The sequence below is a fragment of the Panulirus ornatus genome, chromosome 12 (assembly GCF_036320965.1).
Source record: "Panulirus ornatus isolate Po-2019 chromosome 12, ASM3632096v1, whole genome shotgun sequence".
NCBI classification, from domain to species: domain Eukaryota; kingdom Metazoa; phylum Arthropoda; class Malacostraca; order Decapoda; family Palinuridae; genus Panulirus; species Panulirus ornatus.
In genome coordinates this window covers 46846526-46860323 of record NC_092235.1, presented here as the reverse complement: position 1 = coordinate 46860323, position 13798 = coordinate 46846526, and the positions used below count along the sequence as shown (strand labels likewise).

Sequence of the window (13798 nt, the reverse complement as noted above, 5' to 3'; positions counted from 1 at the left end):
TAAATTCCACTGCAATACAATCCAAACTTGCCGCCTTGTCAGCTTTCATCTTCCACAAAGCTTTCACTATCTTCTCTGTTCATTTTTCACTTCATACATGTTCGTCATTTCCCGAGTTAGTGAGGTAGCATTAAGAACAGAGGACTGAGCTTTAAAGGAAATATCCCCACTTGGCCCCCTTCTCTGTTCCTTCTTTTGGAAAATTAAAAAAACAGGTGCAGAGGATTTCCAGACCCCCTGCTCCCTGCCCATTTAGTCACCTTCTACAACATGCAAGAAATACATGGGAAGTATCCCTTCTTCCCTATCCCCAGGGATAATATATATTCTGGGAGCCTTGAAGAATGTGTGGAAGTCAAGAACATTATTTCGGAAAGCAAAAATGGGTATGTTTGAAGGAATAGTGGTTCCAACAATGTTGTATGGTTGTGAGGCGTGGGCTATGGATAGAGTTGTGCACAGGAGGGTGGATGTGCTGGAAATGAGATGTTTGAGGACAATATGTGGTGTACGGTGGTTTGATGGAGTAAGTAATAATAAGGTAAGAGAGATGTGTGGTAATAAAAAGAGTGCGGTTGAGAGAGCAGAAGAGGGGCACAAGAATCTTAATACTACCAGAGGTTCAACCAGGAAGGATACATGTGTTTTGGACTGTTTTTTGTCATCACAATACAAGTAATCTTTTTAAACATACTCAATCAAACATCCTCAATAAAGAATAAAATACTGTAGAACATTGACTCTGTGAATAACAATGTTAAGACCTTTTGCCTTTCAGACAATATCTGTACATCTAATCTAGAATTAAATGTTTCATTACCAATCAGAGGAAAAATGATCATGGAAGCCCTTACTGTCCAGTGGGAATTATCCGCTATTTTGGATTTTATCTTTCCCAAGCTAATCCTCATTTTCAGAAACCCAAGCAGCCCTTTGAATTCCCTTTCATTCCATTAATGATCCCTAGAATACTCCTTCAGAAAGGAAGAAACACTTCTGAACAACAACTTGACCAATCCCAATACTTACATCAGGATCAGCTTCTCCCGCAAGCATCTCGAGCTCCTCTGGAGAGAGCTGTTCCAGGAGTTCATCAATATCCACATCCTCATACTGACTGAGGTCTTTCCCAAAGAGCTTGGTGTTGGCCATGTCCTGGAAAAAGAGAAATTTTAGATAGTAATGTATACATGTAAAATGAAATTAATACATGATAGACAGACAGACTGATGAAAGGATGATCAATATGAGGGCATTTAGAAGAATGGATGAGCAATGTCAAACAGTTGGATAGTTATAGGAAGAGAAAATAGAACTGATATTTAAAGAATGAACATGGTCAAGAGATAAAACAATAAAGGTCAGGATAAGCGATGACTTCAAACACATGATCAAAGGATGGGCAAAAAAGCCAGCGGTAGAATAAAATCAGTGATAAAAGAGGACGTCATGGAGGAAAAAATGAAGGTTACTCTGATGATAGAAATGGAAAACTGCTGGTAACAGAGGCTGTGTGAAAAAACATGGACACAAATATGGACTAAGAATATATAAGATCTGGATTAGAAATTTAATATCAATGGACAAGTTAGAGATTGAAATGGCAGGAAAAGGAACTTGTACATGAGCAAAATTCAAGACTGATATATAAAATCATATGCAAACTCATTAAAATTTCATCATTCACTGCTTAAAACTAAAGATGGTTAGAAAATAATCAGTAAACAATGGAATGAAATTATAAAAGTAAGGAAATCAATGTTATACACTTCAGGCCATGGTCATGTATTATGATAAATGCATACAAAAGAGCTAAAGGTAACACAAGAGAATTTGCCTTACTTGTAATAATGAATTAAAAGTAAACCTAACAAATGTTTAAAGTAAACAGCCACAGAGACTATCAGAGGAAAGCTTTTATGGGATGCTGGTAACTGGAACCTTTGACAAGACAGTTATTTTTGGCTTGGATAACTTCATGCTGCCTTGATCATTTCAAAATCTTCATTGCCGAATTCATTCATATGATAACATCAAACTGCCTTGAGTGTTTAAAAATTTCCAGGGATGAATAAATCTTCAAGTTCAAAAATAAGAGAATAACAATGAAAAGTATGAAACTTGTTAATCCTTCCCAATCATTTTATTCCTGGACTTGACCAATAACCTGTCCATCATTCAAATTTTTCAAAATTCCATCAAAAGAAATTATTTGGAAGCAGAGGTGTGAGCAAAAGATGCAGTTACCAATTTTGAAAATATATACTTATCAAATTTCTATGTCCTGCATATAGGTGCTTCTGATTGACTAATCTTTCCCTCTTCTCTTTTTCTCCTCATGCAGATTCTTCCTTTCATAGTTCCCTCTCTCTTTCATATCCCAATCACTTCCTTTCACCTCATCACATTTAAGGTGTCATAACAGTCCCGGAGTATTTAGCTAATCAGTTATACCCAGACCCAAGCACATATACCATTCATGTTCTGCATCCACAATGATTACAACCCTTGCTTATTAAGCATCAATGCTCAAAATGAAGTCATTCTCATACTGCATAGCAGCCTCGATTTCTGATATAGTTTCAACTAGTTACAATCAAATAAACAGCAAGAATACATATATTCAGTACATTACACTGCACATGACAGCCAGAGATTGGGCATGAGCAAATAAGGTCATTATTAGTTTGTTTTTGGTGCTACCCAACCAATGCTGGAAAGATAACTTTAACAGATAATATATATATATATATATATATATATATATATATATATATATATATATATATATATATATATATATATATTCCCTGGGGATAGGGGAGAAAGAATACTTCCCACGTATTCCCTGCGTGTCGTAGAAGGCGACTAAAAGGGGAGGGAGCGGGGGGCTGGAAATCCTCCCCTCTCAATTTTTTTTAATTTTCCAAAAGAAGGAACAGAGAAGGGGGCCAGGTGAGGATATTCCCTCAATGGCCCAGTCCTCAGTTCTTAACGCTACCTTGCTAACGCGGGAAATGGCGAATAGTTTGAAAAAAAAAAAAAATATATATATATATATATATATATATATATATACACACACACACACACACATTGTCGCTGTCTCTCGCGTTAGCGAGGTAGCGCAAGGAAACAGACAAATGGCCCAACCCACCCACATACACATGTATATACATACACGCCCACATACGCACATATACATACCTATGCCTTCTCCAGATCCATAAATACTACATACAAATCCATTTGCTTTTCTAAGTATTTCTCACATTCTTCCACACATCCTCTACCACTTCTGAAACCACACTGCTCTTCCCCAATCTGATGTTCTGTACATGCCTTTACCCTCTCAGTAAATACCCTTCAACATAATTCCCCAGGAATACTCCTTCCACGCCTCTCGTCCTCCTGCATGTTCAGGCCCCGATCGCTCAAAATCTTTACCCCATCCTTCCACCTCCAATCTGGTCTCCCGCCTCTCACCATAATATATATATATATATATATATATATATATATATATATATATATATATATATATATATTTTTTTTTTTTTTCTTTTTTTGCTTTGTCGCTGTCTCCTGCATTTGCGATGCAGCGCAAGGAAACAGACGAAAGAAATGGCCCAACCCACCCCCATACACATGTATATACATACGTCCACACACGCAAATATACATACCTACACAGCTTTCCATGGTTTACCCCAGACGCTTCACATGCCTTGATTCAATCCACTGACAGCACGTCAACCCCGGTATACCACATCGCTCCAATTCACTCTATTCCTTGCCCTCCTTTCATCCTCCTTCATGTTCAGGCCCCGATCACACAAAATCTTTTTTACTCCATCTTTCCACCTCCAATTTGGTCTCCCTCTTCTCCTCGTTCCCTCCACCTCCGACACATATATCCTCTTGGTCAATCTTTCCTCACTCATTCTCTCCATGTGACCAAACCATTTCAAAACACCCTCTTCTGCTCTCTCAACCACGCTCTTATTATTTCCACACATCTCTCTTACCCTTACGTTACTTACTCGATCAAACCACCTCACACCACACATTGTCCTCAAACATCTCATTTCCAGCACATCCATCCTCCTGCGCACAACTCTATCCATAGTCCACGCCTCGCAACCATACAACATTGTTGGAACCACTATTCCTTCAAACATACCCATTTTTGCTTTCCGAGATAATGTTCTCGACTTCCACACATTCTTCAAGGCTCCCAGAATTTTCGCCCCCTCCCCCACCCTATGATCCACTTCCGCTTCCATGTTTCCATCCGCTGCCAGATCCACTCCCAGATATCTAAAACGCTTCACTTCCTCCAGTTTTTCTCCATTCAAACTCACCTCCCAATTGACTTGACCCTCAACCCTACTGTACCTAATAACCTTGCTCTTATTCACATTTACTCTTAACTTTCTTCTTTCACACACTTTACCAAACTCAGTCACCAGCTTCTGTAGTTTCTCACATGAATCAGCCACCAGCGCTGTATCATCAGCGAACAACAACTGACTCACTTCCCAAGCTCTCTCATCCCCAACAGACTTCATACTTGCCCCTCTTTCCAAAACTCTTGCATTTACCTCCCTAACAACCCCATCCATAAACAAATTAAACAACCATGGAGACATCACACACCCCTGCCGCAAACCTACATTCACTGAGAACCAATCACTTTCCTCTCTTCCTACACGTACACATGCCTTACATCCTCGATAAAAACTTTTCACTGCTTCTAACAACTTTCCTCCCACACCATATATTCTTAATACCTTCCACAGAGCATCTCTATCAACTCTATCATATGCCTTCTCCAGATCCATAAATGCTACATACAAATCCATTTGCTTTTCTAAGTATTTCTCACATACATTCTTCAAAGCAAACACCTGATCCACACATCCTCTACCACTTCTGAAACCACACTGCTCTTCCCCAATCTGATGCTCTGTACATGCCTTCACCCTCTCAATCAATACCCTCCCATATAATTTACCAGGAATACTCAACAAACTTATACCTCTGTAATTTGAGCACTCACTCTTATCCCCTTTGCCTTTGTACAATGGCACTATGCACGCATTCCGCCAATCCTCAGGCACCTCACCATGAGTCATGCATACATTAACTAACCTTACCAACCAGTCAACAATACAGTCACCCCCTTTTTTAATAAATTTTTAATAAATTCCACTGCAATACCATCCAAACCTGCTGCCTTGCCGGCTTTCATCTTCCGCAAAGCTTTCACTACCTCTTCTCTGTTTACCAAATCATTTTCCCTAACCCTCTCACTTTGCACACCACCTCGACCAAAACACCCTATATCTGCCACTCTATCATCAAACACATTTAACAAACCTTCAAAATACTCACTCCATCTCCTTCTCACATCACCACTACTTGTTATCACCTCCCCACTTGCGCCCTTCACCGAAGTTCCCATTTGCTCCCTTGTCTTACGCACTTTATTTACCTCCTTCCAGAACATCTTTTTATTCTCCCTAAAATTTAATGATACTCTCTCACCCCAACTCTCATTTGCCCTTTTTTTTTATATATATTTTATATATATATATATATATATATATATATATATATATATATATATATATATATATATATATTTTTTTTTTTTTTTCATACTATTCGCTATTTCCCGCGATAGCGAGGTAGCGATAAGAACAGAGGACTGGGCCTTTGAGGGAATATCCTCACCTGGACCTCTTCTCTGTTCCTTCTTTTGGAAAGAAAGAAAGAATACTTCCCACGTATTCCCTGCGTGTCGTAGAAGGCGACTAAAAGGGGAGGGAGCGGGGGGCTGGAAATCCTCCCCTCTTTTTTTTTTTTTAATTTTCCAAAGGAAGGAACAGAGAAGGGGCCAGGTGAGGATATTCCCTAAGAGGCCCGGTCCTCTGTTCTTGGCGCTACCTTGCTAATGCGGGAAATGGCGAATGGTTTGAATATATATATATATATATATATATATATATATATATATATATATATATATATATATATTCATACTACAATTCGCCATTTCCCGCGATAGCGAGGTAGCGTTAAGAACAGAGGACTGGGCCTTTAAGGGAATATCCTCACCTGGACCCCTTCTCTGTTCCTTCTTTTGGAAAATTAGAAGAAAAAAAAAAAGGAAAACGAAACACGAAAAGTTCCCATATGCACTTTCGTGTAATGATCACGTCGTCTGGGTAATACAAAAATGAAGAACGAGACAGAAGACGTTGGACAGTTGATTTACAAGGAAGAAATTCGGCTAAGACGCCACTGATAAACAAGCGTTACCGGATGGTGGTGTTCGGGTTGGTGTGATCTCTTGCAATAAATAAATAAATAAATAAATATATAAATATATATATATATATATATATATATATATATATATATATATATATATATAGATAGAGAGAGAGAGAGAGAGAGAGAGAGAGAGAGAGAGAGAGAGAGAGAGAGAGAGAGAGAGAGAGAGAGAGAGAGATGCTCCTGTAGCACTCGACCCACAGGTCACAGGGCAAATAAGTTCTGTCTTAATGGTAGTTGCATCGTGGGTACAATGAGTCTTGGGATGAGTTGAAAAAGCGTTTGTAGTGTTTCAGTGGTGAGTGAAATCCATAGCATAAGCTGGGGAGTGACTGGTGTTTGTCCCTGGGAGTTTGGCTTCTAAAGGATGTATGTCTAGTGAGTTTGAGTTTACAAATGAGTTGACAGATCAGGTGTTTGTCGGATTATTTCAGTATGTGTTTTTTCATAGATATATATTTTGGGGTGACGGCATAACGTATATATACATGTTACCAGACTCCCCCTAGATGAGGTTACACAGTTTCTTTAGCAAGGTTGTATTGTTAAACAATTTCTCAGTCCAAAGGAATCTACATTCTCCAGCACTAGAAGTAGCACAGTCTTGGGTTGATCCAATCTGATCCTTTACTGCCACTTGACCCTCTCCTCGGTCATGCCTTGCTAACCCTTTTACCCTTCTAGTCACCTATGACTCTCATCCCTGTAACTCTCTCCCTACAGTCCCTGCTACGCCTTTCAACGCACATTTCATTTTCCTCCTTGCAACCCTAATCCTCTTCTAAGCATTACTCTCCCCTTAAACTAACCCTTGTCTCTCCTACCTGTCACTCTCCTAGTGCCCTTTGTTTTTCCCCTTTCCATTATTCTCCGTACATCCTGCATCTCCCTGTGCTCCCACTATCATTTTTCTACCCGTTCCCCTACCGCTCTCTGCCATTCTCCCAATTCGTCATCCTCCAATGCCCGTTACCTTCTTCTTAATTCCTAACAGTTTCCTGCTGCCACCTTCCGATCCTGACTGACGTAGTATAAGTAATATTTGTGACTCCTTGAGCACGACGTAACATGACCTTCACGGCACAGGTCAAAGGCCGGGTCATCAAACCCAGGGGTGATACTGTCGTTTTCAGGGTGTTTACAGGCTGTGGGTGAGCGTCAATCCGACCCCGCTTCATTTCACATTTCGCTTTCCAAATTTTTTCTTTTACAAACCATCTTTTTTTTTTTCCCCCAAAACGAATATTTCATATAACTGCAGACATAACAACCTGTGGATCAATTACAAATGGATCACGCGCCAATGGAACTGAAACACCGTCCTAGAATCTCATATGTATGTCAGATGACCATTTATGGCTTACATTGGCGCGGGAAGAAAGTGTGGCGGAGGCGGTAGCGAAAAGTTAACTTGTAACAAGGCTGGAGGACCAACATGCCGCTCACGACATGATGAAGCCTTTCTCATATTCAGTTAGCGGGAGTAACAAACGCTTACATTATTCCCTCTCTAATCTTACCGTAAGTTTGGATTACATACTAGTTCCAATATAAACACATAGCAAGTGTGTATGAAAAAAAAAAAACATTAATTGTGGTCACTTGCAATAGTGACCACCAGAAGCCACCCAACTTATTAATAATATGTAAAGTACATCAAACTTCACCATGGTGTCTTCCTCGGTGTAAGTTTCCCGGACTTACACACCAATGAATAGCGGAGTCCTCAAAATTCTCAGTTTTAAGTTCCAAGGTCGAAGCTTTCATTTGTTCAAGATAAACTTTAAACGGCATAATTTTGGCTAAATCCAGTCTTAAGCCATTCAACTCCTCTGTTACCGGAAGACAACTATATACAATTCCATGGACAATGGTGGAGTTTTCTTCAAATTTACCCAGGTTAAGTTCTAAATTAAACCTTTTTTAAAATGGCATAACTCGACAATTTCCAAGCTAGAGTTACTGTCCTTAGGCCATTCAATTCTTCACATATTGGGAAACAACCGAAGAGTTCCATCACTAGAGGTGAAACATTCTTCGTTAAAAGACAGATTAAACTCCAGTTTAACATCTTTATACGTGGCATAGATAATACAGCTTTTAAAACTTATGTATGCCGTCAGTATTAACAATTTTATTACTCGGTTCATTTATCTACAACTCATAATACTGTAGACGTCCTTTACATTTTTCTCAAATAAGTTTCTTGTTTAAATAAGATTATGGCCTCTGGTGGTCATATCTTTACTACATTTTTCGAACAACAGTTCACTGTTGACATTATCATACTGCTTTGAAAACTTAAAGGTTGTGATCACGTCACCCCTTTCCTCCATGGTGGACAGTTCAACTCAATTCTGGTAGCAACTTTGTCCTCCTCTGTACTACTCTAATAATTTCTTGTGGTTCTTTAAGTCTGGTTCTTGAGAAGCACATTCTGGTTCTGTGTTGTTATACGATGTGAACCATTTACTTAGTATTTCATAATCAGTGTGCTTGAATGAGATTCGAATACTTGCCAAGTGACTTTATGTTTCCTTTCATTTTTCGTCTATAGAACTCTGGCGACAGGTCGACAATTGCCACTTTCAAGTCTTTCTTACAGAGATTCTTGCAGATTATTTCCTGCTAGATAATAGTCGTATAGTCTTCTTTCACAGTGCCCCACCTCCAGTATGCTGCGTTTACTCGAGATGAATTTCATCACCTATTCTGCCAAGGCGAAACGAAAACGACGCGTTAATACATATCTTCCTCCATGTAACGGATCCCTTAAACAATGATAGACAATATATTTCCTTATACAACACATCCTTTTTATAGACAATATATTTCTTTACAAAACATCCTTTTGATAGACAATATATTTCCTTATACAACACATCCTTTTGATAGACAATATATTTCCTTATACAACACATCCTTTTGATAAACAATATATTTCCTTATACAACACATCCTTTTTATAGACAATATATTTCTTTACAAAACATCCTTTTTATAGACAATATGTTTTCTTATACATCACATCCTTTCTCCATTTTTCAACTTTAATCTTCACACTTTTCCTCTCCCTCTTATTCGTTTTAAGTCTCACTTTTTCCTCTATTCTATCGTGTTTTTTTTTTTTTTCATTCAGGGACTCCAACCTTTGTGAGGACTTTCGTCAGTGACTGGTACCATTATCACAAAAACATATTACGTGGGCAGCACTGGAAACCATGAAACTACAACCCTCTTTCCTTCGCCCTTAACTTCGAAAATCTTCAATCGTCTACATTTCCTGGTAGCTTTCCTAAAGGATAAACAATAAACGTGACAGCTGCGAATTACCCTCGCACCTGGGACGTTCTGGGCCATGACGTCAGCAGCATATGTCAGTGGGCAGCTGGCCGAGCTTCCCCATCCCCCCAACCCCCACCCGATCTGCCCTGGGTACAGCCCACGGCCGCCCTCACAACCCACTCCCACCACCACTCAGAAGCCTTGCTCATTCATGGTCTACATTACTCATACTGGCTCTTCCACTTGTTCATGAATGATGAACGTATTCACTCATCCTACCGGTACCACGAAATGTAGCACTGGAGTACTATTTTCATATTCTTTGCGGATATATATATATATATATATATATATATATATATATATATATATATATATATATATATATATATATATATATATATCTTTTTCTTTCTTTTAAACTATTCGCCATTTCCCGCGTTAGCGAGGTAGCGTTAAGAACAGAGGACTGGGCCTTTTTTGGAATATCCTCACCTGGCCCCCTCTGTTCCTTCTTTTGGAGAGAAAAAAAAAAAAAAAACGAGAGGGGAGGATTTCCAGCCCCCCGCTCCCTCCCCTTTTAGTCGCCTTCTACGACACGCAGGGAATACGTGGGAAGTATTCTTAATCCCCTATCCCCAGGGATATATATATATATATATATATATATATATATATATATATATATATATATATATATATATATATATAAGTGCGTGTGTGTGCTTTTCCGGACTCCACCGCATTCTGATTACGCTGCGAGTCGATCATTTCCCTGCTACTGGAAGGAGTGCAGCCTCAAAGTTGAGAAACGGGGCAACACGAATAATATACAGGGGGAGACGTGCTGTCAATAAACTGAACCAGGGGATGTGAAGCACACGGGAAAACCACGAAAGATTTTTGGGGCCTGGTAGTGCATAGGGAGCTGTGGTTTCGGTGCATTACACATGACAGCTAGAGAATGGATGCGAGTGGATGCGGCCTTTTTTCGTCTGTTTCTAGCCCACGCGGGAAGCGGCGAACATGTATAGAAAAAAAAAAGGGGAAGGGAGGGAATTTTTATCTGGATCTTGCGGCTCCGAAACCACTCTAAGCAGAAGCAATGATGGTCTCCTTCGTACTGAGGTCCTCGATGAGACTGTACTCCTTTCCGTCCCCTGACGACAACACGACTAAACCGATGATGAATTCTCGTTCGCCGTGTAACCCACTTGCAGGCAGAGTCCGGTAAAACTCACACATTTGGTAAAGTGTGTGGAAGAAGAAAGTTAAGAGTAAATGTGAATAAGAGCAAGGTTATTAATGGTACAGTAGGGTTGAGGGTCAAGTCAATTGGGAGGTGAGTTTGAATGGAGAAAAACTGGAGGAAGTGAAGTGTTTTAGATATCTGGGAGTGGATCTGGCAGCGGATGGAACCATGGAAGCGGAAGTGGATCATAGGGTGGGGGAGGGGGCGAAAATTCTGGGGGCCTTGAAGAATGTGTGGAAGTCGAGAACATTATCTCGGAAAGCAAAAATGGGTATGTTTGAAGGAATAGTGGTTCCAACAATGTTGTATGGTTGCGAGGCGTGGGCTATGGATAGAGTTGTGCGCAGGAGGATGGATGTGCTGGAAATGAGATGTTTGAGGACAATGTGTGGTGTGAGGTGGTTTGATCGAGTGAGTAACGTAAGGGTAAGAGAGATGTGTGGAAATAAAAAGAGCGTGGTTGAGAGAGCAGAAGAGGGTGTTTTGAAATGGTTTGGGCACATGGAGAGAATGAGTGAGGAAAGATTGACCAAGAGGATATATGTGTCGGAGGTGGAGGGAACGTGGAGAAGAGGGAGACCAAATTGGAGGTGGAAAGATGGAGTGAAAAAGATTTTGTGTGATCGGGGCCTGAACATGCATGAGGGTGAAAGGAGGGCAAGGAATAGAGTGAATTGGAGCGATGTGGTATACCGGGGTTGACGTGCTGTCAGTGGATTGAATCAAGGCATGTGAAGCGTCTGGGGTAAACCATGGAAAGCTGTGTAGGTATGTATATTTGCGTGTGTGGACGTATGTATATACATGTGTATGGGGGGGGTTGGGCCATTTCTTTCGTCTGTTTCCTTGCGCTACCTCGCAAACTCGGGAGACAGCGACAAAGTATAATAAAATAGAAAAAAAAAAAATATATATATATATATATATATATATATATATATATATATATATATATATATATATTATCCCTGGGGATAGGGGAGAAAGAATACTTCCCACGTATTCCCTGCGTGTCGTAGAAGGCGACTAAAAGGGAAGGGAGCGGGGGGCTGGAAATCCTCCCCTCTCGTTTTTTTTTTTTTTTTTTTTTAATTTTCCAAAAGAAGGAACAGAGAAGGGGGCCAGGTGAGGGTATTCCCTCAAAGGCCCAGTCCTCTGTTCTTAACGCTACCTCGCTATCGCGGGAAATGGCGAATAGTATGAAAAAAAAAAAAAAAAAAAAATATATATATATATATATATATATATATATATATATATATATATATATATATATATATGTGTGTGTATGTGTGTGTGTGTGTGTGTGTGTGTGTGTGTGTGTGTGTGTGTGTGTGTGTGTGTAGGGTTGGGGGTCAAGTCAATTGGGAGGTAAGTTTGAATGGAGAAAAACTGGAGGAAGTAAAGTGTTTTAGATATCTGGGAGTAGATCTGGAAGCGGATGGAACCATGGAAGCGGAAGTGGATCATAGGGTGGGGGAGGGGGCGAAAATTCTGGGAGCCTTGAAGAATGTGTGGAAGTCGAGAACATTATCTCGGAAAGCAAAAATGGGTATGTTTGAAGGAATAGTGGTTCCAACAATGTTGTATGGTTGCGAGGCGTGGGCTATGGATAGAGTCGTGCGCAGGAGGATGGATGTGCTGGAAATGAGATGTTTGAGGACAATGTGTGGTGTGAGGTGGTTTGATCGAGTAAGTAACGTAAGGGTGAGAGAGATGTGTGGAAATAAAAAGAGCGTGGTTGAGAAAGCAGAAGAGGGTGTTTTGAAATGGTTTGGGCACATGGAGAGAATGAGTGAGGAAAGATTGACCAAGAGGATATATGTGTGTCGGAGTTGGAGGGAACGAGGAGAAGTGGGAGACCAAATTGGAGGTGGAAAGATGGAGTGAAAAAGATTTTGTGTGATCGGGGCCTGAACATGCATGAGGGTGAAAGGAGGGCAAGGAATAGAGTGAATTGGATCGATGTGGTATACCGGGATTGACAGTGGGTTGAATCAGGGCATGTGAAGCGTCTGGGGTAAACCATGGAAAGCTGTGTAGGTATGTATATTTGCGTGTGTGGACGTATGTATATACATGTGTATGGGGGTGGGTTGGGCCATTTCTTTCGTCTGTTTCCTTGCGCTACCTCGCAAACGCGGGAGACAGCGACAAAAAAAAAAAAAAAAATATATATATATATATATATATATATATATATATATATATATATATATATATATATATATATATGTGTGTGTGTGTGTGTGTGTGTGTGTGTGTGTGTGTGTGTGTGTGTGTGTGTGTGCTCGTTTCCCTCGTTAGCGAGGTGGCGCCAGGAACAAAGAAAGGTCTCATTCTTTCACATCCATTTTTTAGATGCCATGTGTAATGCACCGAAACCACGGCAACTATGTACAACCAGACCCCATAGACCCTTCCATATCGCTCCAATTCACTCTATCCCATGCTTACCGTTCATCCTCCTGCATGTTCAGGCCGAACACTCAAATTGATTTGCAATCTATCCTTTAAAATCTACTTTGGTCTCTCTCCTTCTCCTTTTCCCCTCTACTTCTGACACATATATCCTCTTTGTCAACTTCTCCTCACTCATTCTCTCCATTATGTACAAAAAATTTCAGCGCACCTTCTTTAGCTCTCTTAACCACACTTTCCTTATTACCACACCTCTCTCTTATCATTTTAATCCACTACTTATCAAACTGCCTCACACCACGTAATATGCTCAAACATTAAATACATCCATCCACCTTTCTCCGCACACTCTTATCTCCCGCCCATACCTAGCATCCACACAATATGGTTGGGAATACTATACTTTCAAACATACCCATTTTCACCCTTCCAGGTAACAGACTCTCTCTTTCTATACATTCCTTAAAGTTCCCAGAACCTTCGCCCTCTCATCTAACC

General features: G+C 40.2%; 1 protein-coding gene across 18 annotated transcripts in view; it reads right to left on the bottom strand.

The window, feature by feature from the left end:
• The window catches only part of tmod (tropomodulin), a 301351-nt gene that overhangs the window by 135429 nt on the left and 152124 nt on the right, over window positions 1-13798 (bottom strand). For all 18 annotated transcript variants that reach the window (XR_011713467.1, XR_011713468.1, XR_011713469.1 and 15 more), the window contains one exon: window positions 1030-1155. Coding sequence is in view for 15 of the 18 variants with exons in the window: in XM_071667838.1 (XP_071523939.1) it covers window positions 1030-1155 (126 nt within the window). In the remaining 3 variants the exon portion in view is untranslated. The remainder of the gene's footprint in view (window positions 1-1029; window positions 1156-13798) is intronic.